Source organism: Giraffa tippelskirchi, chromosome 4 (genome assembly GCF_054371585.1).
Source record: "Giraffa tippelskirchi isolate mGirTip1 chromosome 4, T2T-mGirTip1v1.2.pri, whole genome shotgun sequence".
Lineage (NCBI taxonomy): Eukaryota > Metazoa > Chordata > Mammalia > Artiodactyla > Giraffidae > Giraffa > Giraffa tippelskirchi.
In genome coordinates this window covers 147,193,939-147,220,025 of record NC_137278.1, presented here as the reverse complement: position 1 = coordinate 147,220,025, position 26,087 = coordinate 147,193,939, and the positions used below count along the sequence as shown (strand labels likewise).

The 26,087-nt window shown below is 40.3% G+C and overlaps 1 protein-coding gene across 14 annotated transcripts in view; it reads right to left on the bottom strand.

Moving 5' to 3' along the window:
• GRIP1 (glutamate receptor interacting protein 1) overlaps positions 1-26,087 on the bottom strand; it is a 755,429-nt gene that overhangs the window by 61,002 nt on the left and 668,340 nt on the right. For all 14 annotated transcript variants that reach the window (XM_081589879.1, XM_081589876.1, XM_081589880.1 and 11 more), the window contains 3 exons: positions 21,494-21,574; positions 10,210-10,279; positions 8,435-8,580 (listed from right to left, as the gene is read on the bottom strand). In XM_081589879.1, the coding sequence (XP_081446005.1) occupies positions 8,435-8,580; positions 10,210-10,279; positions 21,494-21,574 (297 nt within the window). The remainder of the gene's footprint in view (positions 1-8,434; positions 8,581-10,209; positions 10,280-21,493; positions 21,575-26,087) is intronic.

The window sequence follows — 26,087 nt, the reverse complement described above, 5'->3', positions numbered from 1 at the left end:
TTAATGGGACCATGGAACAGATGCAAAATTGCAGCATTACTTATCTGCAATGTTATTCCGGGCTTCTTGACTGCCGTCTGTTTAACAAAGCGAGCACTATCTAGCTTGAATTCATCATGGCATCTGCTTATGTGGCCAAATAGGAGTCTTGGATTTGGGAGAGGGCCTTGGGAATGCATAAATATACAGGTCAATCAAAGTTCACTTCAACTAAAAGTGATGGAATTCATGTCATCGAGTATGGCTATATTTCTTAGAGTGGGATAGACCTGAGAAAATGAAGCATTTAAAAAATATCCTCTACAGCTGCCTGTACTGGTTTTTCCAGTAGTCATTTATGGATGGGAGAGCTGGACCATAAAGAAGGCTGAGTGTTGAAGAAATGATGCTTTTGAATTTGGTGCTTGAGAAGAATTGAGAGTCTTTTGGACAGTAAAGAGATCAAACCAGCAAATCCTAAAGAAAATCAACTCTGAATATTCATTGGAAGGACTGATGTGGAAGCTGAAGCTCCAATCTTTTGGCCACTTGATACAAAGAGCTGATTCATTAGAAAAGACCCCAGTGCTGGGAAAGATTGAGGGCAGGAGGAAAAGGGGATGACAGAGGATGAGATGGTTGGATGGCATCACCGATTGAATGGACATGAGTTTGAGCAAGCTCCAGGAGATGGTGATGGACAGGGAAGCCTGGCATGCTGCAGTCCATGGTGCTGCAAAGAGTTGGACATGACTAAGTGATTGAACAACAACAATAATCATGGAATTAAATGACGAAATCTGAAAAAGATTCATTTGTGAAACAACTGATTGTGACAAGATTGCCATTGAATGCAATGAGAAAAGGTCAATCTTTTCCATAAATAGTGCTGGGTAACTTAGATATTCACATGAAAAAATAGACATTGTTCCAGGATAGGGAAACCGGGCGTCCACGAGGTCACAAAAAGTCGGACACAGCTTAGCCACTGAACAACAACAGCTACCTGACTGTTGTGTAGTCGTGTGACCTGGCCTTATCAAAATAATGTTCCAAGGAGTTGTTGAGTGTTTAAGAGTAGAATTTTAATTTCTTTGTTTGTTTGTTTGATTTATTTGGCTGCTACTGGTCTTAGTTGTGGCGTGTGAGCTCTAGAGCACGTGGGCTCAGGAGTTAGGGTACGTGAGCTTAGCTGCTCCGTGGCATGTGGGATCTTAGTTGCCCGACCAGGGATTGAACCTGCATCCCATGCATGGCAAGGCATATTCTTAGCCACTGAACCATGAGGGGAGTCTGCTAAATTTCTTTATGTAAGTGATCATTTATAAGTCTCCAAATTAGGTTGTCTCATGACAGTGCTTCTCAAAGTATAGTTTTGGGACCAGTAATTTCAGCATTATTTGAGAATTTGTTAGCAATACCAATTCTCAGCTTTATCCCAGACCTGTAAGAATCTGAAACTCTGAGAGAGTAGGACCCAGTCACCTGTATTTTAGCAAGTCCTCTGGGTGATTGTGATGTTGACTTCAGTTTGAAAGCCGTTAGGGCTTTGAGATAAAGCAGCAACAAGGGAAGAGGATTAAAAAAAAAATCTATCAGGAGTTTTTTTCCTGCAGTCAGCCTCTTGCCAAAATAACCCCTACCATTGTTCCTTGCACAGACAGGATCATTCTTGGTTGCTCATGATGGGGCATTCTGTTATTTCAATCTAGATTTGATGGGGAAAAAGCTGCTGAAAATTACTTAGCTGGCTTAACACTGATGAACTGAAAAAGTAAAAAATGAAAGGCCAAACCTTTGAAAGGCAGATTTAACTGGTACTAAGGCTATATTTGCATAAGACTCTATTTGGAAATGTGAAAAAGTCATTTGCTTCGGATAGGACAAGTTGCAGCCTGGAAATGTTTCTTTATGCAGATTAGAGCTGGTGAAGGGAAAATACTGAATTTATGGTCTCTAGAAACATGCTGTATATTAGAAGTGAGGTACTCTACATCAAGACAGATATCATTAGCAGCCATGAGTTTGACTGGCACAAAGGTAGTGACACAAAGCAGACCCTTATAAATTATCTGGGAGGGATTTGGAAGCCCCCATCTGTCTCTTGCCACGATTTCCCCCAAATTCTCCATTGTTTTGCTCTCAGAGCTCTAAACTCTCCCCTGTTCATATACATTTGGATCTAGATGCAGACAAGGCAACAGATCTTCTTTCAAGGGGGTCACTGCATCTCTGAGGTCTTGGTGATTAGGTAACAGCCTCTGTTTTAATGCTCAGACCCAGAAAAGCCCCCATTGGCTCTGTGTGCGTTCCACCACTCAGCTGTGTCTGCCTCTTTGTGACCTCGTTGACTGTATCTTGCCAGGCTCCTCTGTCCATAAGATTTTCTAGGCAAGAATACTGCAGTAGGTTGCCATTTCCTATTTCCGGGAATCTTCCTGACAGGGAAGATACAGGATCGAACCTGTATCTCTTGCATCTCCTGTACTGGCAGGCAGATTCTTTACCACTCCACCACCTGGGAAGCCCACCCATCCATCGGCTCTACTTGATTTATTCTCCTGCAGTAGTGAAAGATGACAAATGCAAAAGCTCCTCTAGGCACAGCAGCCATAGAATACAGTATAGGGAGGGGAACCACTATACTCCCAAGTGATTCAAAAAATTTGGCTATTGTAAAATAAAGCTAAAATTAATTTTAAAAACATCCTAATAATGGCTGTTGGTAGTCAGCATTCATTGGGCCTTACTTAGTGCCATACATTATTGAGTGCTTAAATATATCGCCTCCTTTGATCCCTAAAACAGTCATGAGAAGGAGACATTCAGTAGATGCTATGGATGAGGACACCAATACTCAGGGAAGTTAATTTTCCCAAGTTCACCAGCTTGTCACTTGTGAAGTCAGTCTAGTGTTCTTAGTCATTATATTCTACTGCTTCCCCCAGCCTGGGCTAGAAACAGAGTTAATCCCAACTCTCTTAAATGCATCTTCAATACTTCAGTAAGTGATTGCAACCACTGGTCACTGACAAAATACTATGGCCTCATTCCTCTACTCTTTTGTCTTTTAATAGCTCCCCATTGGCTTTTGGGGTAAAATTCAAATTCCTTTTTTTAAAAAAAATTAATCTTACTAATTAACGCATTGTAGCAAAGTACCCGGAGAAGGCACTGGCACCCCACTCCAGTACTCTTGCCTGGAAAATCCCATGGACGGAGGAGCCTGGTAGGCTACAGTCCACAGGGTCGCTAAGAGTTGGACACGACTGAGCGACTTCACTTTCACTTTTCCCTTTCATGCACTGGAGAAGGAAATGGCAACCCGCTCCAGTATTCTTGCCTGGAGAATCCCAAGGATGGCGGAGCCTGGTGGGCTGCCGTCTATGCGGTCGCACAGAGTCGGACACGACTGAAGCGACTTAGCAGCAGCAAAGTACACTTCAGCATAATCTATCTATCTATTTAAATAAATTATTACTGAGATGTTCTATATTTTTTGTACTAAATCTTGAAAAATTCAGTATGGAATTCTCCAGGCAAGAATACTGGAGTGAGTTTCCATTTCCTCCTCCAGGGGATCTTCCTGACCCAGGGATTGAATCCACAACTCCTGTGTTGGCAGATGGATTCTTTACCAGTGAGCCACCTGGGAAGCCCATTTTATATTTACAGTGTCTCAATTTGGATTCTAAATTTTCCACACTTAATAGGTGAAATGTAGTCCAATGAAAAAAAATTGTGTTTAATGGAATAATATTTTATCTTGGTTTTGTTTTAAAATTTAAACTGTAGGTTAGAAGGACCATAATGATCTGGCTTCAGTGCATCTGTCTACTCACCTTCTACTGAGTTCTTACACAAACTTTCCGCTTCAGGTGTATGTGCTACTAGGATGTGCCATGCTCTCTGACTTCCTTTGGTTCCTACTCTTCGTCTTGTTAATTTTTAATAACACCTCCCAAATACCTTCGAGATCAGGATTGCTAGAAGTGTTTACTTGAGTTCCCCAGTCTCAAATGGGTGTCTTCATATTCTCTTAACATTTTGTACACACACCTAGAACATTCATCATACTGCTAATTATTTCCTTCTGTTTTTCTATAAGGTGATAACTGATTTAAGGGCAGAGATTGTGTTCTTTTTAATCTAAGGACTGGCAGTCCCTAGTACCTTGCAGACACTAAATAAATGCCAATGGCATGACTGAATGAGAAATGAACACTTTAACAATGTTTGAAAATAGTTCTGCCATCTCCCTGGGTAAAGTGCAAGGCAGAGCAATGAAACTGGTGCAGCTGGAAGACACACTTACATTTTGAAGCAACATCTGTTAAACTCAACTGCAGTATTACCAGTTTAGGAAACCAAGTTATATCAAGTACGATTATAAATTTTCTGTAACTGATGACAGAACCAAGGATGGAGAGTAACAGACAGTTAAGAAAAGAACTGAGGACTTCCTTGGTGTACAGTGGATAGAAATCTGCCTGCCAATGCAGGGGGAATGGGTTTGATTCCTGGTCTGGGAAGATTTCACATGTCGCAGGCAACTAAAGCCTGTATACCACAACTACTGGAGCCCTTGAAGGCTCTAGGGCCCCCGAGATCCACAACTAACGAGCCCCTGAGCCACAATTACTGAAGTCCATGCCCCTAGAGCCTGTGCTCTGCAACAAGAGAAGCCACTACCATGAGAAGCTTGTGCACCATAATCAAGAGTAGCCCCTGATCACTGCAACTAGAGAAAGCCCATGTGCAGCAACGAAGATCCTGCTCAACCAAATAAAACAAGACAAATAAATAAACAAAAAGAGAACTGGAAGACTCCTGAAGTCTACTGGTATAGAAAGTCCAATACTCGTGTAAATAATATTTTAGAGAGTGAAGAATATATACTGCATATTACCATTCTGATTACAATTCAAATATTGAGACAAAGGATTGAGACAAATATTGAGACAATTTAAATCACCAGGTTAATTTCAGATTAAGCAGTGTCAGTTCAGTTCAGTCACTCAGTTGTGTACGACTCTTTGCAGCCCCATGGACTGCAGCATGTCACGATTCCCTGTCCATCACCAACCCCCAGAGCTTGCTCAAACTCATGTCCATTGAGTCAGTGATGCCATCCAGCCATCTCATCCTCTGTCATCCCCTTCTCCTCCTTCCTTCGATTTTAAATCACCAGCTTAATTTCAGATTAAGCACAGTTTCAAACTTTCAAAATCAGTGACTATTGTCATGAATAGTGCTTATTTTCCACTCATTTATATCTTGACCTAGGATCAGAACTAATGTGGGGAAAAGCATTTCAGAATATAACAATAATAATAAAATAGTCCCAAGTTATTGAATACTGACTCTGCCAGTAAATCTCTCAACAAGCCACAGCAGCACCCCGAGAGGGGTTATTGTTTTGCACATATTACTGAAAGTAGAACTGAATCTCAGGCAGGTTAAGTAACTTGCCCAGACTCATGCAGCTCAAATGTAGTAGAACTGAACTTTAAACACAGGTCTGATTTAAAAGTGTGTGCTCTTTATGACTATGTAGTCGGCCTTGAACTAGTCGACGTCCAAGTTTTGCATTGAATAATCCCCTCCTTGCTTTGCTCTGAATAAAAAAGAACTCGGTTACTCAAATTATACTTGTATTCTCATGGTGGAAAAGGATATGGAAACACTCAAATTCTTCCAAATCGATGATCACAGATGATAATGTTCAGTTAGTGGTCTGTTATAAAAATGTGTCTGAGTATAAGTTTCACTATGCCGACTTGAGAAAATCTAGTTTGGGTAAATCTCTCTTAACACCTATATGTACAGTTTCATTTTGGTTAGGTGAGTGGTTTTCAAGGGAAGACGTTAAGATTTTAAAATTGAAACCACTTATAAATTTTAAAAAAGTACCTAACAAGCATGATCCTTACCATAGTATTAGGCATAAGGATTGTAGGGGGAAAGGACTAAAAGGGGAAAAAATGAGCCAAAGGAAAGAAGCAACTCAAGTAAGATGTGGCTCTCCAAGTGCCCAGTTGTTTCTGAAACTTCTCAGTGTGTGTCTGCACTGCCTGGCTTTGGAACTGGGAACACTGCCAGCCACAAACATCATACATATTTATCTCTGGCTTGGCTTCTGCACTCTGCAAGGAAGGTAGCTAAGATCTGCTTAGCTTGGCAAATCATGCAAAATGGGTTTCTCCACAGGGCTTTGCCTCTTCACTAGGACAGAACCCAGCCTGACGCTGGAGGCTTTATTCTTCTTTTAAAACAAATCCTCCCTGAAAAGTACCACTGAGGTATGCTTGTTAGGAGAGAAATGCAAATGTTGGTGAGGAAAATCAGTTGCTTGTGAAATAACTAGAAGAAATCTGTGCATATTTTTAAAGGTTCATTATAAAATATATTTGGATATAATTGTCCTTACTAGTGGTACTGATGGATGTTAACTACCAACTTGTTTTGGCTCTGAATAGTAATCATAAAAACATGGCCTGATGTGACCATGAACTCTGGATCTAGAGGATTAGATTCCAGGAGACTGCAGGACATTGACAACTGCTCATTATCAGTTGGGATGAAATTATTCAGTTGAAACTCTCTTAACCAATCTCCCTTTAACCAATTTACTGGATTCATTGTGACTCTCCATTCTCTTTGTAAAATATACCGACCAATGCCATTGAACGCTTCAGAATAATGCTTTGTATCAATAGCACCCCATGTACCTCTGTTTCTGCTACCAACTGAGTCAAAAGCTTAACATTTAGAGTCAATTAGGTTTATTCCCAAGCCTGTTTCTACCGGTTTCACTTGTTATTTTAACTGTATAATTTGATGAATCTTATATAACCTATGAAAGATGAGTATATTGGAACTATGAAAAAGTCAAATGCTTTGGAAAGATTCAATAAGGGGGATTATTAGGCAAAAATCAACTAATAATTAAATAGAGGGAAAACTTGAAAACATTAGGGAGATAAAAATCTAGTCGGAGTAAGCATTCAGATTGCTTTAAGTTCTTTACATTCTCACTTGTATTAAAGAAAAACAACACACAAAAACCCCCCAAACCTAGAAATCTTAAACTGTATATTATGGGTATGACTTAGGCAAACAAGTTGAAAGATTTATAACTATAGTCAGCAGAAAGTGTTGGCTTCACCCATAAGATTGGTACATTTTTAAATTAAATGTTTATGTTATAGATATATGTCACTTTTTAGAAATCCCCATGTTAGTTGACTCTTGTTTTGATTAGCTTGGGTTCTTATACAAATCATATAAAAGGGCATCTGCAGGGGGCTACTCAGATTACTGAGTCTTGGCTACAGTAGCATCAGAATGAAGTTTGCTAGAAATGATAGTCTCAGTCCCCACCTGGGGTTAGCGCTCAGGGACTGTGTTTTAACAAGGTCTTCAGGTGATCTGAAGCCTTCTCAAGTTTGAGAAGCACTGCACCCCTGTATCGGAGAAGGCAATGGCACCCCACTCCAGTACTCTTGCCTGGAAAATCCCAAATCCCATGGACGGAGGGGCCTGGTAGGCTACAGTCCATGGTATCGCTAAGAGTCGGACACGACTGAGCGACTTCACTTTCACTTTTCCCTTTCATGCACTGGAGAAGGCAATGGCAACCCACTCCAGTATTCTTGCCTGGAGAATCCCAGGGACGGCAGAGCCTGGTGGGCTGCCATCTATGGGGTCGCACAGAGTCGGACACGACTGAAGCGACTTAGCAGCAGCAGCAGCAGCACCCCTGTATTCACACATTACTGGAAGCACTAAAAATGGATATAGCTCTTTAAGAAAGCAACATGGTACAAGACTCATCAGGAATCATAAAAAATCCCTTTTTATCTCGACTCAGCCATCCTACTATTTAGGAATATTTCCTAAAGAAATAATTCAAAGGAATAAAAGTTGAATAAAGATATCTACACATAAAAATACCCACTATTGTGGCACCTGCAGTAATGAAACAAATGGGAGCAATCTAAGTGAGAAGAAAAGAAAGGTAAATAAATTACGGGCAGGAAATGAAAATAACAGCTGTTAAGGATTTGTAAAATGGTACCATGTATATATAGCTACATAAAAAATAGAACATGCACTGCAGCTGTTATTATGTCATATAACATCAACTAGAAAATGACTACTTCTATTCTATTAGGGTGGTATCGGGTGATGATTTACTTTTCATCTTTAAAAATTATTTTAATACAGCTGTAACATTTATATAATGTAAATACCTTAATTATATCTTAAAAAAACCCTATTATTTAAAATTCAAACTACACTCTTAACACCCAATTTAAAGACCCTCTTAACTACAGAAACACTGCTGCAATGTCACTAGCCAGCTGTTGTATGTAAAACACCAAGATCTAATATCTTTGGTGAGAGATGGGCAGTTAGAGAAATCAGTCTTAACTGCGGAGGTGATCAATACCTGAATTATCTTCATCTTTGCGGATTTTGAGCTTCACCAGGTCTTCACACTGCTGGAGGATCTGAACTGCATCTTCCATGGAACAGTTGTCCAGCCGGATGTTATCTATGGCTAGTAACTTATCCCCAAGTTCCAAGGTTCCCGTTCTGTTAGTAAAGGCATAGCAAATGCATGCTTAATGATGAACACTTAACCAGGTTATTTAAAAGGCATTCAGCATAAAGTAGCATTATGATAGTCTTTAGGGGAAATAGGATTCTTCAACTTTGAAAAACTGCATTTTATCGACATATCCCCTTTCTCCAGTCTTATTTTGGATGGCTGCTGTGACATTCAATTGCAGATTATTAAGAAACATTTTTATTCTACTTTCTTTAATTAGATCAGGACAACCATTTAAGTGTCACTAAGGAATTCTGAGGTTCCCAGGAAGGTGTGTAATGAGCCTGGGTTTACATGGCCCAGGTGTCCTTATGCTTCTTTGCGTTGTTGCACCACCTTTCATCCTTGGCAGTCCAGGTATAGGAGAGGGTAGAGGGAGTGAGGGGAGTCAGGTGGGATGGACTTAGGGGAGGTCTGAGTTTTGGTGTCTCTGCATTTCCACCTGCACCAGGGAACTCACTGTGGCTGCAGTGGGGAGAAAAGGTGAACTGGAAAATGGCCACTGAGTGACTCATACTGGTTATGGACTGCTGCAGGTCTTGAAAGTTTTTAAGGTCTATCATGAGATGAGAAAAACAATGAGAATGTATATTTGCTTATAGGTGCTTCTATATGTATACGCACATATATTTGTAAGGAAGGTTATGTTTTGGTAAGAACCATCCTTTATGCATTATATCTATGATTCTGATTGCTAATTGCTTTCTTGCCTCCATTCTCCCTTTCCTTCTTCTGGGTCATCCCCTAAAGATGCACATGCCAGACTCTCTGGGCACCACCCCTCCTCCCCTCTAGGGTTGGAAAATCCCAACAACCAGAGCAAGCTGGAAAGGACAGGCAGATGTGCTTCTCCAGCCCTGTGTTGCCTGCATACCTGCCAATTGCTGTATGAGAAACAAACTATGAGTTTCCTTATCACAGTATCTGAACCTATACCTATATACCTAAACTAATGCCCTTCCTACTTTTTGAGTATTAAAATGTTCCTCTAATGAAATGACTGTAACAATAGATGAGATTTGTAAAATCCTTAACTGAAAAACAAAAAGAAAGTTAATAGTCTTACATCAATATTCCTAATCAATTAAAAATGTTTTGATCTGTGAAACTGAAAGCTTGAGAGTCCTTGATTTTCAAGGTCAATGGATCAAATAGGAGACATACACATTGTCTGAGGCTCAAGGGAGGACTCTGGCTTGACTAGGGAGGACGTTCCAGCATCTAGTAAAATTCTCCCCAAATCTATTATTTGCATGTGAGGTGACTCTCATAATTGGGGCTACTTTCAGTTTTTTAGCTGGAAAAGTGAAGGGATGATGAAAAGGAAGATGATCAGTGAAGGAAAGGCTATGTTGTTGGACTCATGAAAGACCCTAAAAAGCATCTTTAGGTGATGGCTGTCTGCACTAGGTGCAAAAATAAAGTGACATTGAGGAAGAGATCTACATGTCATTGACATTAGGGATATCAAATATGATCAATTAATTGTGGCTGCCTGGAAAATACTGAGAATGCCATGGCCCATTAACAAGGTTGTCTTGTGTGTGGAAGAAGTCATTTCTGCTGTAATTAAGAAATACCTTGGGATGAACCAGTAAATCCATCTTTCTTACCTGTGTGCCACACTGCCTTTCTTGATATCTGATATAACCAGGGGGTCTCCTGGTTTTCTACTGGATGGTGCTGTAATAATGAGGATAGAATAGTCACACCTTTATATTCACGATTCACTCATTACTGTACGAGTCTCATTTTCTAGCAACTGTTAGTGCAAGCTCAATTTGTATGCAAAGCAAAGAGAATCAGTAAATGAATTTAAAAATGTGCACATTATCCCTTCTTGATATAAAAATATGTTTATGTTAAAGTACTTAGAAACTTGAAAATGCAAGCAAAGTTATTTTAAATTTGCAACTGGAGAAAGCAAGTGAAAAACTGTCCATCAGGATTAAATCTGTTTCAATCTGTGATTCTCAGCAGAGTGAAGGGCGAAGAGTCCAACAGAACAGTTTTAAAAGCAATTAGGGGCTCCCCTCGGTGATACTTACATGTAATCCCTTCTCCCACCCCTTCTTTCACTCCTTACCAGTGAGGAGATGCTACTCTTTTATGGGACCCTGTCATACTACTCAAGTGTACTCTGTGGAAAGTGGGTGAGAATCACTGATATAAATTTTTTTTTTCCCCAGAAGGAAATCTTCTGCTAGATAGACTATAAATCCCAAAATTTTGCTCACAAATTCATACCTAGAATGCTCTGAAAATGTTCAGAAATGTGACTGATGCTATATATTTTTATATACATTCATATTCTAAACATGTACATGTAACTTTTGTTGAGTTTAAAACTATTATTCTGCACAGGGGTCAGTTATGGGCTTATAACTTTTCTTATGAATATTTCTATTTGGTGATAATGAAACAATAATAATGAAAAGTAATTAGGAATTAGTCTTAATTCTTAATCCTCAAAATGAATTATGGTACATGTAACAACAAAAGTGTCATCTTGACCTAGAAAATTTACATTTAATTTAGGAATTCGATGATTAAAATGAACCATATCAACATTTGTAAACAACAATATGCCTCCAAGAGGAGATGTTTTGCCAACATTGAAGTCTGGAGAGATTTCCTTTTAAGGATCATTAAAAGGCCCCTACAGTAAGATTTTATTATAAACAGTCTGATCATCCCATAATAATCGTAGAACCATATCATATCCCATAATCCCATCTGAATCCCAGGAAAACATTTATGCACAAGAACAGATGGTTTAATATCTCAACACATCATTGAAAGAAAAAGCAAACACATATACCAATACCTTACCCACTGTCTGAGTTAGTCCACAGTAAATGTTAATGGGACTTCATCCAATCATTATTGTTAGCTTCTAGCAAAGAATGCAAAACATTCTGTTCACTATAATTAATTCATGATTTAAACCTCTACTCAACGATTTGCTATAATTTCACCAGAGAAATATAAACACTCAGCAGTTTTACTCATGTTATATTTCAGAACAGCAAATTGTTCTGGGCATAGAGCACAAAAACAAAAACTTTGACCAGTAAATACAGCTTTCCTACCATCTGCCAATGAATTTATACAGTATTTTCCCAAGCTTTAGTGACCATCAAAGAGCACTTGATATTTCCTTTGGTTTTTAAAAAATGTCATGGTCCATTGAAATGGGCTAAAACAAAACAATAGTATAGGCAACAAAATACATCAAACTCATCGCTGTCATCTTTCTAATGGAGGAAAATAACACTGACCTCTGGACAAACCCACACAGCTTTGCAGAGAAGTTTGAAACTACAAATGGTCTGTAGACATGTATGGCGGCCATTTTGTGTTTACTACATTCTTCTGTTTTTCCTTTAATCAAGTTCCACCTTGAGGTTTGAAAGGTTCATCAGGGTGGATGCCCACTGGAGTGATGAAACTGAACGCAGAAGCGGATCCAAATCTGTACGAGCTCCTGACACTGTCACTACCACGCTCACTATGCATGTTTAAAGGTGGCCATGGATTTGGGGCTTTGAGGACTCAGTAATGGTTTGCACACCCTAGCACCATGTTTTTTCTTTTTAAAAAATTGTATTGAAGTATAGTCGATTTACAATGTTGTGTTAATTTCTGCTATACAGCAAAGTGATTCAGTTATACATATATGCACATTTTTTCTTAGTATTCTTTTCCATTATGGCTTATCACAGGATGTTGAATATTGTTCCCTGGGCTATACAGTAGGACCTAGTTTATTCATCCTATATATGAAAGCTTATATCTGCTAACCCCAACCTACCATTCCATCTCTTCCCCAGCCCTCTCCCCACTTGGCAACCACCATGTCCATGAGTCTGTTTCTATTTCATAATAGGTTCATTTGTATCATATTTTAGATTCTATATATAAAGTGATATTGGGCTTTCCAGGTGGCACTAGTGTTAAAGAACCTGCCTGCCAAAGCGGGTTAGGCTTAAGACATGCTGGTTCAATCCCTGGGTCGGGAAAGTTCCCTGAAGAAGGGAATGGCAATCAATTCCAGTATTGTTGCTTGGAGAATCCCATGGACAGAGGAGCCTGGCGGGGTACAGTTCATAGGGTCACACAGAGTCGGACCAACTGAAGCGACTTAGCACAGCACATAAAGTGATATCATATCAGTTCAGTTCAGTCCCTCAGTCATGTCCGACTCTTTGTGATCCCATGGACTGCAGCATGCCAAGCTTCCCTGTCCATTACCCACTCCCAGAGCTTGCTCAAACTCATGTCCACTGAGTCAGTGACACCATCCAACAATCTCATCTGTCTTTCTTGGCCCAAGGAAGCCAACCAAAATCTAAGCTTTTACAAGGTTATGAATCAAAATACTAAGGACAACCAGTCACAAGCAGCCAACTAGGGTTTATAGCCAATCAAATCATTTCCTTTCTTTGCCTCCAATCTTCCTGTATGTGTCTATCTCCGGACTCCTGTTGGGAGAGCATTCCTAACTACTTCTGGTTTGACACTGTAAGATATGAATCAAGTGTTTGCTTAAATAGACTTTAAAAAATTTTAATATGCCTCATTTTATCTTTTAACACTTCCCTCTTGCATCCTTGAAGCCCTTGCCTCCTGAATCCAATTCTCCCTCCTTCTGGCTTTACTCTTTTGGTGATTGGTACACAGAGGAGCCCGGCAGGCTACAGTCCATGGGGTCACAGAACAGTCAGACACGGCTTAGAGACTAAACAACAATAACACTCACTAACAGCTTCCCGAGGAAGAGTGCACGGGAGGAGAGTATTTTGAATCTTTCATAGTTGTCTTTGTTTTACTTTCACATTTGCTAGATGGTGAATTCTAGGCTAGAAATTCCTTTTCTTCAGAACTTTGAAGGCACTCTTCCATTGGTTTCTAGATTCCAGAATTACTGTGGGTTGAGAGGCCTGATGTCATTTTGATAGTTGTTGTTGTTCAGTCGCTTAGTCGTGTCCGACTCTTTGTGACCCATGGACTGAAGCATGCCAGGCTGGACAATAAAAAAGGCTGAACACCAGGCCTTCCTGTCCTTCACTATCTCCCAGAGTTTGCGCAAACCTTTTTTGTTATCCAGCTCTCACGTCCATACATAACTACGGGAAAAACCATAGCTTTGACTATATGGACCTTTGTAGGCAAAGTAATGTCTCTGCTTTTTAATACATTGTCTAGGTTTGTTATTGCTTTTCTTCCAAGGTGAAAGCATCTTTTAATTTCATGGCTGCAGTCACCATCTGGAGTGATTTTGGAGCCCAAGAAAATAAAGTCTGTCACTGTTTTCATTGTTTCCGAATCTATTTGCCATAAAGTGATGGGACTGGATGCTATGATCTTTGTCTTTTGAATGCTGAGTTTTACGCCAGCTTTTTCACTCTTCTCTTTCATGTTCATCAAGAGGCTCTTTTCTTCCTCTTTGCTTTCTGCCATAAGGGTGGTGTCATCTGCATATCTGAGGTTATTTATTTTTCTCCCCACAATCTTGATTCCAGCTTGTGCTTCATCCAGCCTGGCATTTCGCATGATGTACTCTGCATATAAGTTAAACAAGCTGGGTGACAATATACAGCTTTGACATACTCCTTTCCCAATTTGGAACCAGTCCACTGTTCCATGTCCAATTCTAACCGTTGCTTCTTAACCTTCATACAGTTTTCCCAGGAGGCAGGTAAGGTGGTCTGGTATTCCCATCTCTTTGTTTATTGTATTCTGATACATTGTGTGAAGACATTCCCCCTCCCTCCCCACCCTGGAAGCCTGTAGGATTGTCTTTTTCTCCCAGTGTTTCCAAATCTCATGATGGCATGCCTTGGTGTGGGTATGTTTTCATCCATCCTTTTGGCAACTTATATCCATCAATTCTAGAAAACTTATGATAATCTTTCCTTTTTTTTCCTTCAATTTTTGGCCACATCACTAGGTATATGAGATCTTAGCTCCCTGACCAAGGATCAAACCTACAGTCCCTACAGTGGAAGTGCAGAGTCTGAACCACTGGACCGCCAGGGTAGTCTCTGAAAGTATATCCTTATACTTTTGTCTCCTCTTTCTTTTTGTAACACCCATTATTTGGGCTCATCTTGTACAATTTTCCTGTCTCTTCTAGATTTTTCATTATTTGTTGTTTTGTCCTAATTTCTAGACATCTTCAACATTACTATCCAATATTTCTGTTGAACTTTTTTATCTCTGCCATATTCTTACTTTTCAAGAGCTGTTTGTTCCCTGTCTAGTGACTACTGACTAACAGTATTCAGTGCCCCCCATCCATGGATACAGATGATGTTAAAGAGTGTTTTTTTTGTTTTCTTTTTTAAAGTTTTCTTCTTCTTGCATGTGGTGTTTCTGTGTTTCCTCTTTGTTTCTGGTGATAGTCTTGCATCTTAGATTCTTTCTTCCAAGTGTTTGTGTTTTTCTTAGCTGTCTGTTCATATTACAGATGGCCCTGCAAAGTAGCTGTTTGAAAGCTTGGTGCTCCAAAGTGGGGCTCCTGGAGTAATGGTAGTCACTCTAGAGTTCTGGCCAGGTTGTTTCTTTGAGTCAGATGGCCTTGATTCTTCCTTCTGCTCAGAGGGGATTAAGCCTGGCTACCTGACTTCTTAGAGCTTCAGGGAGAAGAAGAGCAGCCTCCGCATTCAGTGTTTCATTGGATCTCTGCTTTCAGAGCAGGACTGGGACACTCAGCTATGCCTCCCCATCCAGAGACCCTCCCCTTCACGTTTTCAAGAGGATAAAACTGGGCTTGCCAGGAATGGGAGGAATGGTTGGTGGTTCTGAGTGGGGGAAGGCATCTAGGGGACTCATTCATTCTTTTCATTTTTTAAGATTTTTTTTTTTTGATGTGGACCATTTTAAAAGTCTTTATTGAATTTGTTACCATACTGTTTCTGTTTTATGTTTTGGTTTTTTGGCTGCAAGGCATGTGGAATCTTAGCTCCCTGCACTGGAAGGAGACGTCTTAACCACTGCACCACCAGGGAAGTCCTGGGACTCATGGATTCTTAACAGAGGTTCAATCAGTTCCCTTGTCTTCTTAGCTCTCCCATCACTCTCACTTCCAGAAGCTCCTGATTCCACCACTCAGACTTGTTGGGAGTTCAGAATGCAAATCAAGTTCATTGTCAGCTTTTCCTTCTGCTTCTTTAATCTTTTTCTATCTTCTTTGCCACTTCCAAATTTGGTCGTTGTTATCTATTTTTCCTTTCCTCTTCTCCTTATGGGTTTTTGCCTCTTGAAAGAGCTTATAGTGCCATTTTAAAATGGAGATATGGGGTAGAAACACAGCTAAATGCATGTGGTCAAGCTCTCATCTTTTGACTCCTCAAGTTTTAAAATCACTGGTTGTCTGTCCTTGTCAGAAACTGGTTCTTACAGTGAATGTGGCTTCTTTTCTTCTTAAACAGTTGTTGGAAGAGGTAGAAAACGATAGTTCCTACCTTTTGTTTAAAATACTTTTTCTATATCTGAAGATAGGTGAAATCTCTTGAAGTCTGAAGCTAATTAAATGTGAATCATTCCAAGAGCATTCTATAATGTCTAGTCATTCATGGAACTTACTCTGCTAGTCAAAGGACTTTGCTCAAAGGGCCTCGTAAATTGTCCAAACTACATTGGAGATGTAATCACACACTCACACACACATACTCACACAATCATTTAGTTTTACTTTCATTATAATCATATATACATATACATTAAAATATATACTATCTAACAAGTAAAACTAGTTATTTGATTTGAGATGGAGTAGTGAGGAGAGTTTTTAGCAAAACTGGACAAAAAACATGAAACTTTCTCTTCTAAATGCATTTGAGATTTAAGGCAAAAATGACAGATTTATTGTGCTTGTTAGAAAGGCTGTTTTATGATTTTTACAAAAAATAAAGCAAGCCTTTGCTCCTACAAACAGTCTAGTCAACTAACAAGGAAAGTTGACAAATTAACTCCTCAAATGCTGTCTTTTGCTTTTGTGATTTAGGATCCAAGAAGATTCATCAATCAGAGGGCGACAGGGATGAGTGGTAGTCTGACAGCACAGGCAATGTGAAGTCAAACAGAAAGGGTTTAAATCCCTGTTTGGCCTTTTATTAGCTCTGGGTCTTTGGGCAGGTTATCTGGCTGAGTCTTACTTTCCTTTTTGTAAAATGGGCACAGATGTTATAAGGCCACTTTCAGGATGAAATGAGAAAACACACATAAACTATTTAGTGCCATGCATGGTACAAAGCAGATAAAACTCTTATGTAATAAAACCTCAAAAGAAAACATCCATACCAAAAGGTCTTTACTGACAACTAGACATGGCAGAGACATGACTTGAAGGGCAGGTGAGCTGTGTTCAAAGGTATGGGCTCTGGTTTCTGGTTGGCTGAGGTGTCAGAGCTTCAGGATGCTGCTTTGGGTCCTAAACTGCACCCTTCTGCTAGGCTGTTCTGCTTTATTTGCCATTATAAATGACTCCATATTATATCAATAACATCAATAAAAGTAATGCCTGATGCTAATGTGCTATGAATGTCTCATCAGGAACTTAAGAAAATTAGTCTAAAACTGCTCACCATATCCAAACTCAGAGGGACTCATTTCTCAGTCAATTAGGTATGAAGAGTGAGCCTTAAGCCAAGTGCGAAGGGTCTGAAGGCATGTCTCCCAAGAAGGAGGCCCGCTTCCCACTACTCAGAGCTTTCACAAGATGCAGATACAGAAAGAGGACTTTGTATAAAGATAGTGAGAAACACCCACGAACCCCTGTAGTGCCTTAATTTTCCTACCACGCCTATGTATCTGTGTGAGAGGAGCATCCTTTGATTTCCTACTCAGGTAGGATAATTATGATTGGCACTAAATTGTGTCAGGTAGTGATTTGTTTAAAATATTTCATGAGGTTCTATGAGCAAAAGAAATATCAATTATTATAATAAGTAACATTCATTACAGTTCACAATGTATTCTGGCCACCTTACATATAGCAACTTATTTAATCTTCACAATAATGCTACAAAGAATGTAAGGAGTACGCCATGTTATAGACAAAGAAACTCAGTACCCAGAGGCCAAGAGGGTTGGAAAGCGGGGCACTTGGGGCTCTGAGGCCTTGCTAGTCATCATTTTCTACATTCTCGCCTCTTCAGTTCATGCAGTAGCCTTTGCATATACATCTGTATTCCTCATCTCCCTGAGAGGCTCATATCCTGGAGTGCACATGGGTTAGAACAACACTGGGTACAGACAGACTCCTCATTCACCCCCTCAACAAAGACAGGAGTTAAGCACCTTGTATGTGCCAGGAACTGTGCTAGACCTCAGGAATTTGCTATTTCCTAACAATGAAATGGATTCTGTTTTTTCCTTTAGCAAATTCTGCTTTCTCAACTGGCAAAATCCGAGTATTTTCTACAGGGAGACACAAACTCAGGATGGTGATGATTAGCTGTGTAAATGGAGCTGGAGCTCTGGAAGGGCTGACAGGCATGTGTGACAAACTTACGTATCATTTCTCCACCCAGGAATAGCACAGGACTTTTAGCTTCCATGAATAGCTTTAGCTCACCACTGCTAACCGTGAATAGCTTTAGCTCACAGCTGCTAAAATTCAGGAAGTTCTTGTGTGGGTTTTGGGGTTGTTTTCATGATTGGTATTAAAATCAGTTTTAGAAGAAGTAATACTTAGTACATATATAACATCATCATAAAGCACAATTTTATATGATTCTCTATGTGAATAAAATATTTTGTAGTTGTGTGTACATGGCCATACCTCAAACAAACTGAATATGAAAAATATTGACTTAAGAAAAAGAATCTATCACAGGATTAGTTTTTAAAGGGATACTCTCCTTTATAGTTAAATTATATTTTTATGTATATTAATTCTTAAGAATAAATCTATTGTAAGTTGCCACATGGCATCTGGTCCCATCACTTCATGGGAAATAAATGGGGAAACAGTGGAAACAGTGTCAGACTTTATTTTTTTGGCTCCAAAATCACTGCTGATGGTGATTGCAGCCATGAAATTAAAAGACGCTTACTCCTTGGAAGGAAGGTTATGGCCAACCTAGATAGCATATTTAAAAGCAGAGACATTACTTTGCCAACAAAAGTCCGTCTAGTCAAGGCTATGGTTTTTCCAGTGGTCATGTATGGATGTGAGAGTCGGACGGTGAAGAAAGCTGAGCGCCGCAGAATTGATTCTTTTGAACTGTGGTGTTGGAGAAGACTCTCGAGAGTCCCTTGGACTGCAAGGAGATCCAATCAATCCATCCTAAAGGAGATCAACCCTGGGTGTTCACTGGAAGGACTGATGTTGAAGCTGAAACTCCAATACTTTGGCCACCTCATGCGAAGAGTTGACTCATTGGAAAAGACCCTAATGCTGGGTAGGATTGGGGGCAGGAGGAGAAGGGGATGACAGAGGATGAGATGGTTGGACGGCATCACCGACTCGATGGACATGGGTTTGGGTAGATTCGGGGAGTTGGTGATGGACAGAGAGGCCTGGCGTGCTGCAATTCATGGGGTCGCAAAGAGTCAGACACGACTGAGCAACTGAACTGAACTGAACTGAAGTTGCCACATGATCCTGCAGTCCTACTCCTGGGCATGTATCTGGGCAAAACTCTTAATTCAAAAAGATACACCCCTATGTTCATAGCAGCACTATTTATAATAACCAAGACATGGAAACAACCTAAATGTCCATTGATGGATGAATGGATAAAGAGGATGTGGTACATATATACAATGGAATACTACTCAACCATAAATAAGAATAAAATAATGTCATTTGCAGCTACATGGATGGACCTAGACATTATCATATTAAGTGCAGTAAGTCAGGAAGAGAAAGACAAATACCACATGATATCTCCCATAAGTGGAATCTAAAATAGGACACAAATGAACTTATCTATGAAACAGACTCAAAGATGTGGAGAACGCATTTGTGCTTGCTAAGGGGAATGGGGGCTAGGGGAGGGATGGATGGGGAGTTTGGGATTATCAGGTGCAAACTATTATATATAGAATGGATAAACAACAAGGTGCTACTGTATAGCACCGGACACTATATTCAATACTATGTGATAAACCATAATGGAAAATAAAAATAAATAAAATTGCTCTTCAGAAAAAGAATAAATCTATTGTGTTAAAAAAGACCATTCTCTTAAGTAAAATTTGAGAGTAAAATTGAGAGTAAAATAACAGTGTGTCAAAACATGTGGTAACAGAAGCTTCTGAGGAATAGGTGTCTTCTGTATGTGCACCAGTAGTGAGCATTTCTAAGACTCAAAACAGCCTGGGCCTCAGCACTCACTGTCTTTGCTGAATGAAGGCAGGGCCTCAGCATGCAGCCAGCAAGCTATGCACTGCCCAACTCCCAGGGGTACCATTTTCATGGCTAATTAGATGGACTAAATGAATGGAATGGAATGGAATGGAATAAACAGAATAAATGAGAGCAGGGTTAAAGTTACATGGGGTTCGCAGAAGCCACCCAGAACCCCAAATATTTTTAGAGTAGTAAGTTCTGATGAACTCTCTCTTAATCTCAGCAAGCACAGCTGTTGACAGAACGACGGCATACCATCTTTGCTTCCTAATGAATAAACTGAGGGGTTAGTGCCCCGAGGAAAGGCATAAATGACTTTAGCGGCACCTAGAACAGGTCTGGAGTCTCCGAAATCCTATTTCATCTTTCTGCTTATGCTACGGAGACACATCACATACATCAGTCCTACTTTTCTCTCCATTTAAGGGGACTGGGGGAGATACAGGCCCTCATACATATGGCTTATTGTTCTTAACATTGATTCCGTATTATAGTAGCACTATAGGTGCTGTGTTAGGTATGTGTGATTTATCAATTATTAAGAAGACTTCCCTTTCAGTGTTAAATTTATACTCTTAGCATTGACTTGGACAGATCCCATTTCATACGACCATTTGAGAACTCTTTATTTTTGCTTTAGCCACTGATGTAAATGCTATCTGATAGAACATAGTGAGGCACTTTTATTTAGCCTCATCAAGGACTCCGGTAGGGACACCCCTTGGTCACAGATGTTGCTTCTAAGTCTCCTTTGGTCTTCATGCATTAATCATTTCCTTCATTTTCTTGGAGCATTTATAGATGAACTTAGCTTATGGATATTAAAAGCACAGAAACCTCAATTTCCATTCTATAGAATTCCAATGGGGCTGAAATTTTCAAAGTTGTTTTACCAAAGCAGTTATAAATCTAGAGTCTGAGAAAAAGAGGGAATTAAACACATTTATATGTTCTGCTTTTCTTTTTGGCTTGGTTACACAGGCACCTTGTGCCATGGAGGAATTCAGGAAGTTACTGAAGAAAAGGACATGATTTTATTCTTGCAAATGGATTACAGATGCATAGTGGACAGATGGGAAGAGAGTCTCAATAGATTATTGTGAAAACAATCTGCGATATACCAAAATATAGAGAGCCTCTATGCCTTCATACGCTCATCTAATTATTCATGTGGGGTGTGTGAGTCACATATTACTGGGTACTTATTGTCTGCCAGGGGCTATACTAGGTATATAAATATGTTATTTTATTTAATACTTTGAATAATTTACAAAATGAGGATATTTTGCAGATATGCTTATTTCCATTTAACAGGTGAAGAAAACTAAGACTGAAGAAACCTAGTAACTTGCCCCATTCACACTGCTATTAAGTGTTGGCGAGTGAGTGAGTGGCTCCACGCTTCTGTATCATTAGGTGAAACTTGGCAATGACGCTTAAGATGCTGGCCACACGCGTAAACCATTTGACGAGACAACTTTCTAATGTCTCCTTAAAATTCTAAATTAAAAAAAAAAGTCACTTCTACTTACAACTTATGGTTATTCCGAGTTCCACATTGTGTTTCTTAGGGAGCTTTACGTGAAATGTTCCACTACTGGGGATGACAGACTCTGTAATTTCAAAACAAGAAAGAAGGTGTTTATAGAAGATGAGGAAGAATGGAGCCCCAATCAATGATAAGGCATCAGGAATATTTGTATCGTATCATCTGTAGTTAAAGCTGTGAGAACTGATGTAAAATCCTGATAAACTAAGCTTCTGGTAAAGAACAGACACCCTACCCACAGGCAACAGTATGTAGTTCACAGTAACAGTCGAGTTCAGTATCTCTTAAGTATGATTCAGATAGCATCCCCATCAAATTTACCTAGGATGCAAGTTAAAAATATAGATTTCTGAAATATCCCAGATCGATGGAATCAGAATTGCTGAAGATAAAGACTAGAAATCTATATTTCAAACATATTCTCCAGGTAATTCTTAGGTATAGTAAAGTTGAAGGACCAAAAGTAGTTAACACTCTTTTTTCCCCAATTTTACTTTTTCCAGAGTTTATTATTCAGCAGATTTTATTTCCTTGGGCTCCAAAATCACTGCAGATGGTGATGGCAGCCATGAAATTAAGACACGCTTGCTCCTTGGAAGAAAAGTCATGACAAACCTAGACAGCATATTACAAAGCAGAGATATCACTTTGCCGACAAAGTTCATTATGGTCAAAACTGTGGTTTTTCCAGTAGTTCATGTAGAGTTGGACCCTAAAAAAGGTGGAGTGCTGAAGAATTGATGCTTTCGAATTGCAATGTTGGAAAAGACTACTGAGTGTCCCTTGGACATTAAGGAGATCAAACCAGTCGATCAGTCCTAAAGGAAATCAAACCTGAATATTCATTGGAAGGACTGGAGTATTGGAACTGAAGCTCCAATACTTTGGTTGCCTGATGCAAACAGCCAACTTGTTGGAAAATACCTTGATGCTGGGAAAGATTGAGGGCAAGAGGAGAAGGGGGTGACAGAAGATGAGATAGTTGTATAGCATCACTGACTCAATGGACATGAGTTTGAGCAAACTCTGAGAGATAGTGAAGGACAGGGAAGCCTGATGTGCTGCAGTTCATGGGGTCGCAAAGAGTTAGACATGACTTAGTGACTGAACAACAATTATTCGGCAGGTTTTTTGTTTATTTTCCCATTCATGGCTGGTAGTAATAGATTTCAGGAGAGACTTCAGTTAGTTGTGATGGCCGTTGACATGGAGGAGGCGGGAGGTACCTTAATTTGTAAGGTCAATGGGTAAAAAGAACACTTAAAGGTGCAGTAGTAGGATTGATATTCAAAATATCTCACAACCAGAATGGTCTTGACCACAACCAACTGGACTGAATGCTGAGCACAGAGTTGGAACAGGGGGACCCGAGAGGTCCCAGCTGCACCAAAGATGACCCTACTTTCTGGATCATGTGGAGGATTCAGAGAAGAGGAGGAGAATTGGGAGTGCTGGAACAGAGCGAAGGTGGGTTCAGATGTTGGCCAAGCAACAGAGAAGCAAGCTAGCCAAGCAGTAGAGAGGAAAGCACTGTGTACTACTTGACTCTCAACTCTGTATAGAGCTACTGTGATTTTACCAGGGACTGACTAATTTTTGAAAAGCAAAGAATTGCTACATATTCTTAAATATATTCTTAAAATTCCTTGAACAGTCTGGGAAGCCTTCAATTAGCTGCTGCTGCTGCTAAGTCGCTTCAGTAGTGTCCAACTCTGTGCAACCCCATAGACGGCAGCCAACCAGGGATGAGCTTAAAATGGAAATAGCCTCTGAAGAGATAATATCTATTCATACTAAGTAGCTAATGACTATAATCCTTTCTGAAGTTTTAGAAAAAGGTGGGAAGGGCTGCTGCTGCTGCTAAGTCGCTTCAGTCGTGTCTGACTCTGTGCAACCCCATGGACTGCAGCCCACCAGGCTCCACCATCCCTGGGATTCTCCAGGCAAGAACACTGGAGTGGGTTGCCATTTCCTTCTCCAATGCATGAAAGGGAAAGGTGAAAGTGAAGTCGCTCAGTCATGTCCAACTCTTCGCGACCCCATGAACTGCAGCCTACCAGGCTCCTCCGTCCATGGGATTTTCCAGGCAAGAGTACTGGAGTGGGGTGCCATCGCCTTAGCCAGGAGCAAAGGAAACATAAGCATAAGGGGAAGTTTGTGGGATGGCTCAGTGAAGTCACTTTTTTCTGCTTGATTCTGCCCCAAGGTGGCTCCCCAGCCTGCACACACAGAATTAACTACAGCTGCTGTGATGTAGGTAGAACTACAAGGTCCTCAGGCCTGAGTCCAATTTGTTAATCACATATTTAACACATTTTGAGTCTCTGTAGAGCTGAAAGTTGGGATGGCCCCATAGAAACACAGTAATTCCTTCCTGGTTCTGCATTAACTTGATCTTCCTGTTCTTCTCTACTTTCCCATGAGGAATCTAGGCAGTAAACCTTTTACAAGAACCTGATCTTCCAACTCAGAATAATCACCATAGACAAACTGGAGAAGATAGTAAAATTCTGATTTCTCTGGGCCCTCTGGGCTTCTAGAAATTCATGTGTGAAGCAGGTTTCCCAAACAGCCCCGGTCAGTTTCAGCTGGGGCCACTTGATAAAGGCAAGCCTGCCCTTTCTGGGCCTTCCTCTCCTACCAGCTCTTTCCTCACTTCCCAGGCAGCACCTAAGGGAATCTGTTGCCTTCTCCCACTTTCTCCCTCTCTTCTTAATGCTCTTGGTGGGTCAGCTGTGGCTCGGTAAGTGTCATAGACTCTGAGCTCTTATCTTTGGCCTTGCTGTTGTTCTCAATGAAGACTCAACTAAGAGGTGCCAGGAAGGAACAACATACAATTATTTGCTTATTTATTCAAGAGGAATTTGTATCCTTCCCATTTCCCATCTGAGGTAGATAAAATGATTTATTTCCTACACTAGATTTCCAAAAAGGGAAAGTCGCTCAGTTGTGTCCAACTCTTTGTGACCCCATGGACTGTATAGTCCATGGAATTCTCCAGGCCAGAACACTAGAGTGGGTAGCTGTTCCATTCTCCAGGGGATCTTCCCAATCCAGGGACTGAACCCAGGGCTGCTGCATTAAAGGTGGATTCTTTACAGCCTGAGCCACCAGGGAAGCCTGTAGATTTCAAGATGACTGGCTAATTTGAATATACTGGGGCAGAAAAAGAGAAATGCAGTTAAGTATCAATAGCAACCATTGAGGTGTGCTTTATTCTCTTACTTTGGGTGCTACAAGTATCACCAATATTTATTTCTAAAAGATTTCTCAATCTCTTCCTTTCATCACTTTCCTGAGTCTCTGTGAAGGCTAATTGTTATCTTCTTCCCACCACCAAAGGAGAAAGTTTAAGAATCTGGAATTAGCATGCAGATTGGGGGCAGAGAGGGCATTTGGAAGAAGCTCATTTAGACCAAATGCCCCAATATCCAGGCTGCTATTGGAAGAAGAAGAAAGAAACAAATGTATCTGAGGAGATGCGTAAGGTCTTGGAGAGAGCCAGTGGTTGGCCTGGTTCTAGCTCTGGTTCTAGCCCTCTCTGGGACTGCCTACATTCCTTGTCCTCAAAGGCTGTGAAACACCTATATGCTTCTAGGAAACACCTTTTTCTGTCTAAATTAGCTTCTGTGCATTTTCTGTGGCTTGCAACTGATCTCTTACGAACACGTTGATCCAGTAGAGGAAATAGGATGGGAGCCAAACAGACAGCCCCTACCTAAGTGTTCATGAGCGTAATGGGAATAGATTATTCTATTGCTTGGATAAAGTACACCAAGTGGTTCATAAGTAAATGTCCTAGAAGCTTTAGAGGAACAAACAGCTTCACTATTTATAGAACTCATTTCATGTATGTTTGTTTTAGTATTGTTGAAAACATTTTAGTATTTATGAAAACATTCTCTGTGAAAGGGGTTGTCGTTCAGTTGCTAAGTTGTATCTGACTCCTTGTGACCCCACGGACTGCAGCACACTGGGCTTCCTGTCCTTCACTATCTCCCAGAGTTTGCTCAAATTCATGTCCACTGAATTAGTGAAGCTATCTAACCATCTCATCCTCTGCCGCCCCCTTCTCCTTTTGCCCTCGATCTTCCCCAGCATCAGGTCTTTTCCAGTGAGTTGGTTCTTTGCATCAGGTGACCAAAGTATTGGAGCTTCAGTTTCAGCATCAATCCTTCCAATGAATATTCAGGGTTGATTTCCTTTAGGATTGTCTGGTTTGATCTCCTTGCAGTCCAAGGGACTCTCAAGAGTCTTCTCCAGCACCAAAAGCATCAATTCTTTGCCACTCAGCCTTCTTTATGATCCAACTCTCATGTACATCCATACATGACTACTGGAAAAACCACAGCTTTGACTGTATGGACCTTCGTTGGCAAAGTGATGTCTCTGTTCTGTGAAAGGGGTGGGGAATGTATTGTTTGTATATATGTGTCCATGTATGTCTATGACATCTTGCCCAAGATGCTATACAGTGAGTCTTTAATTCATAAGGGTGGAAAACACAGATCTAAATTAGTTACTATAGCAACATTTCACTTAAAATTTTTAATGCAGGGAATCTTGACCAAGATTAA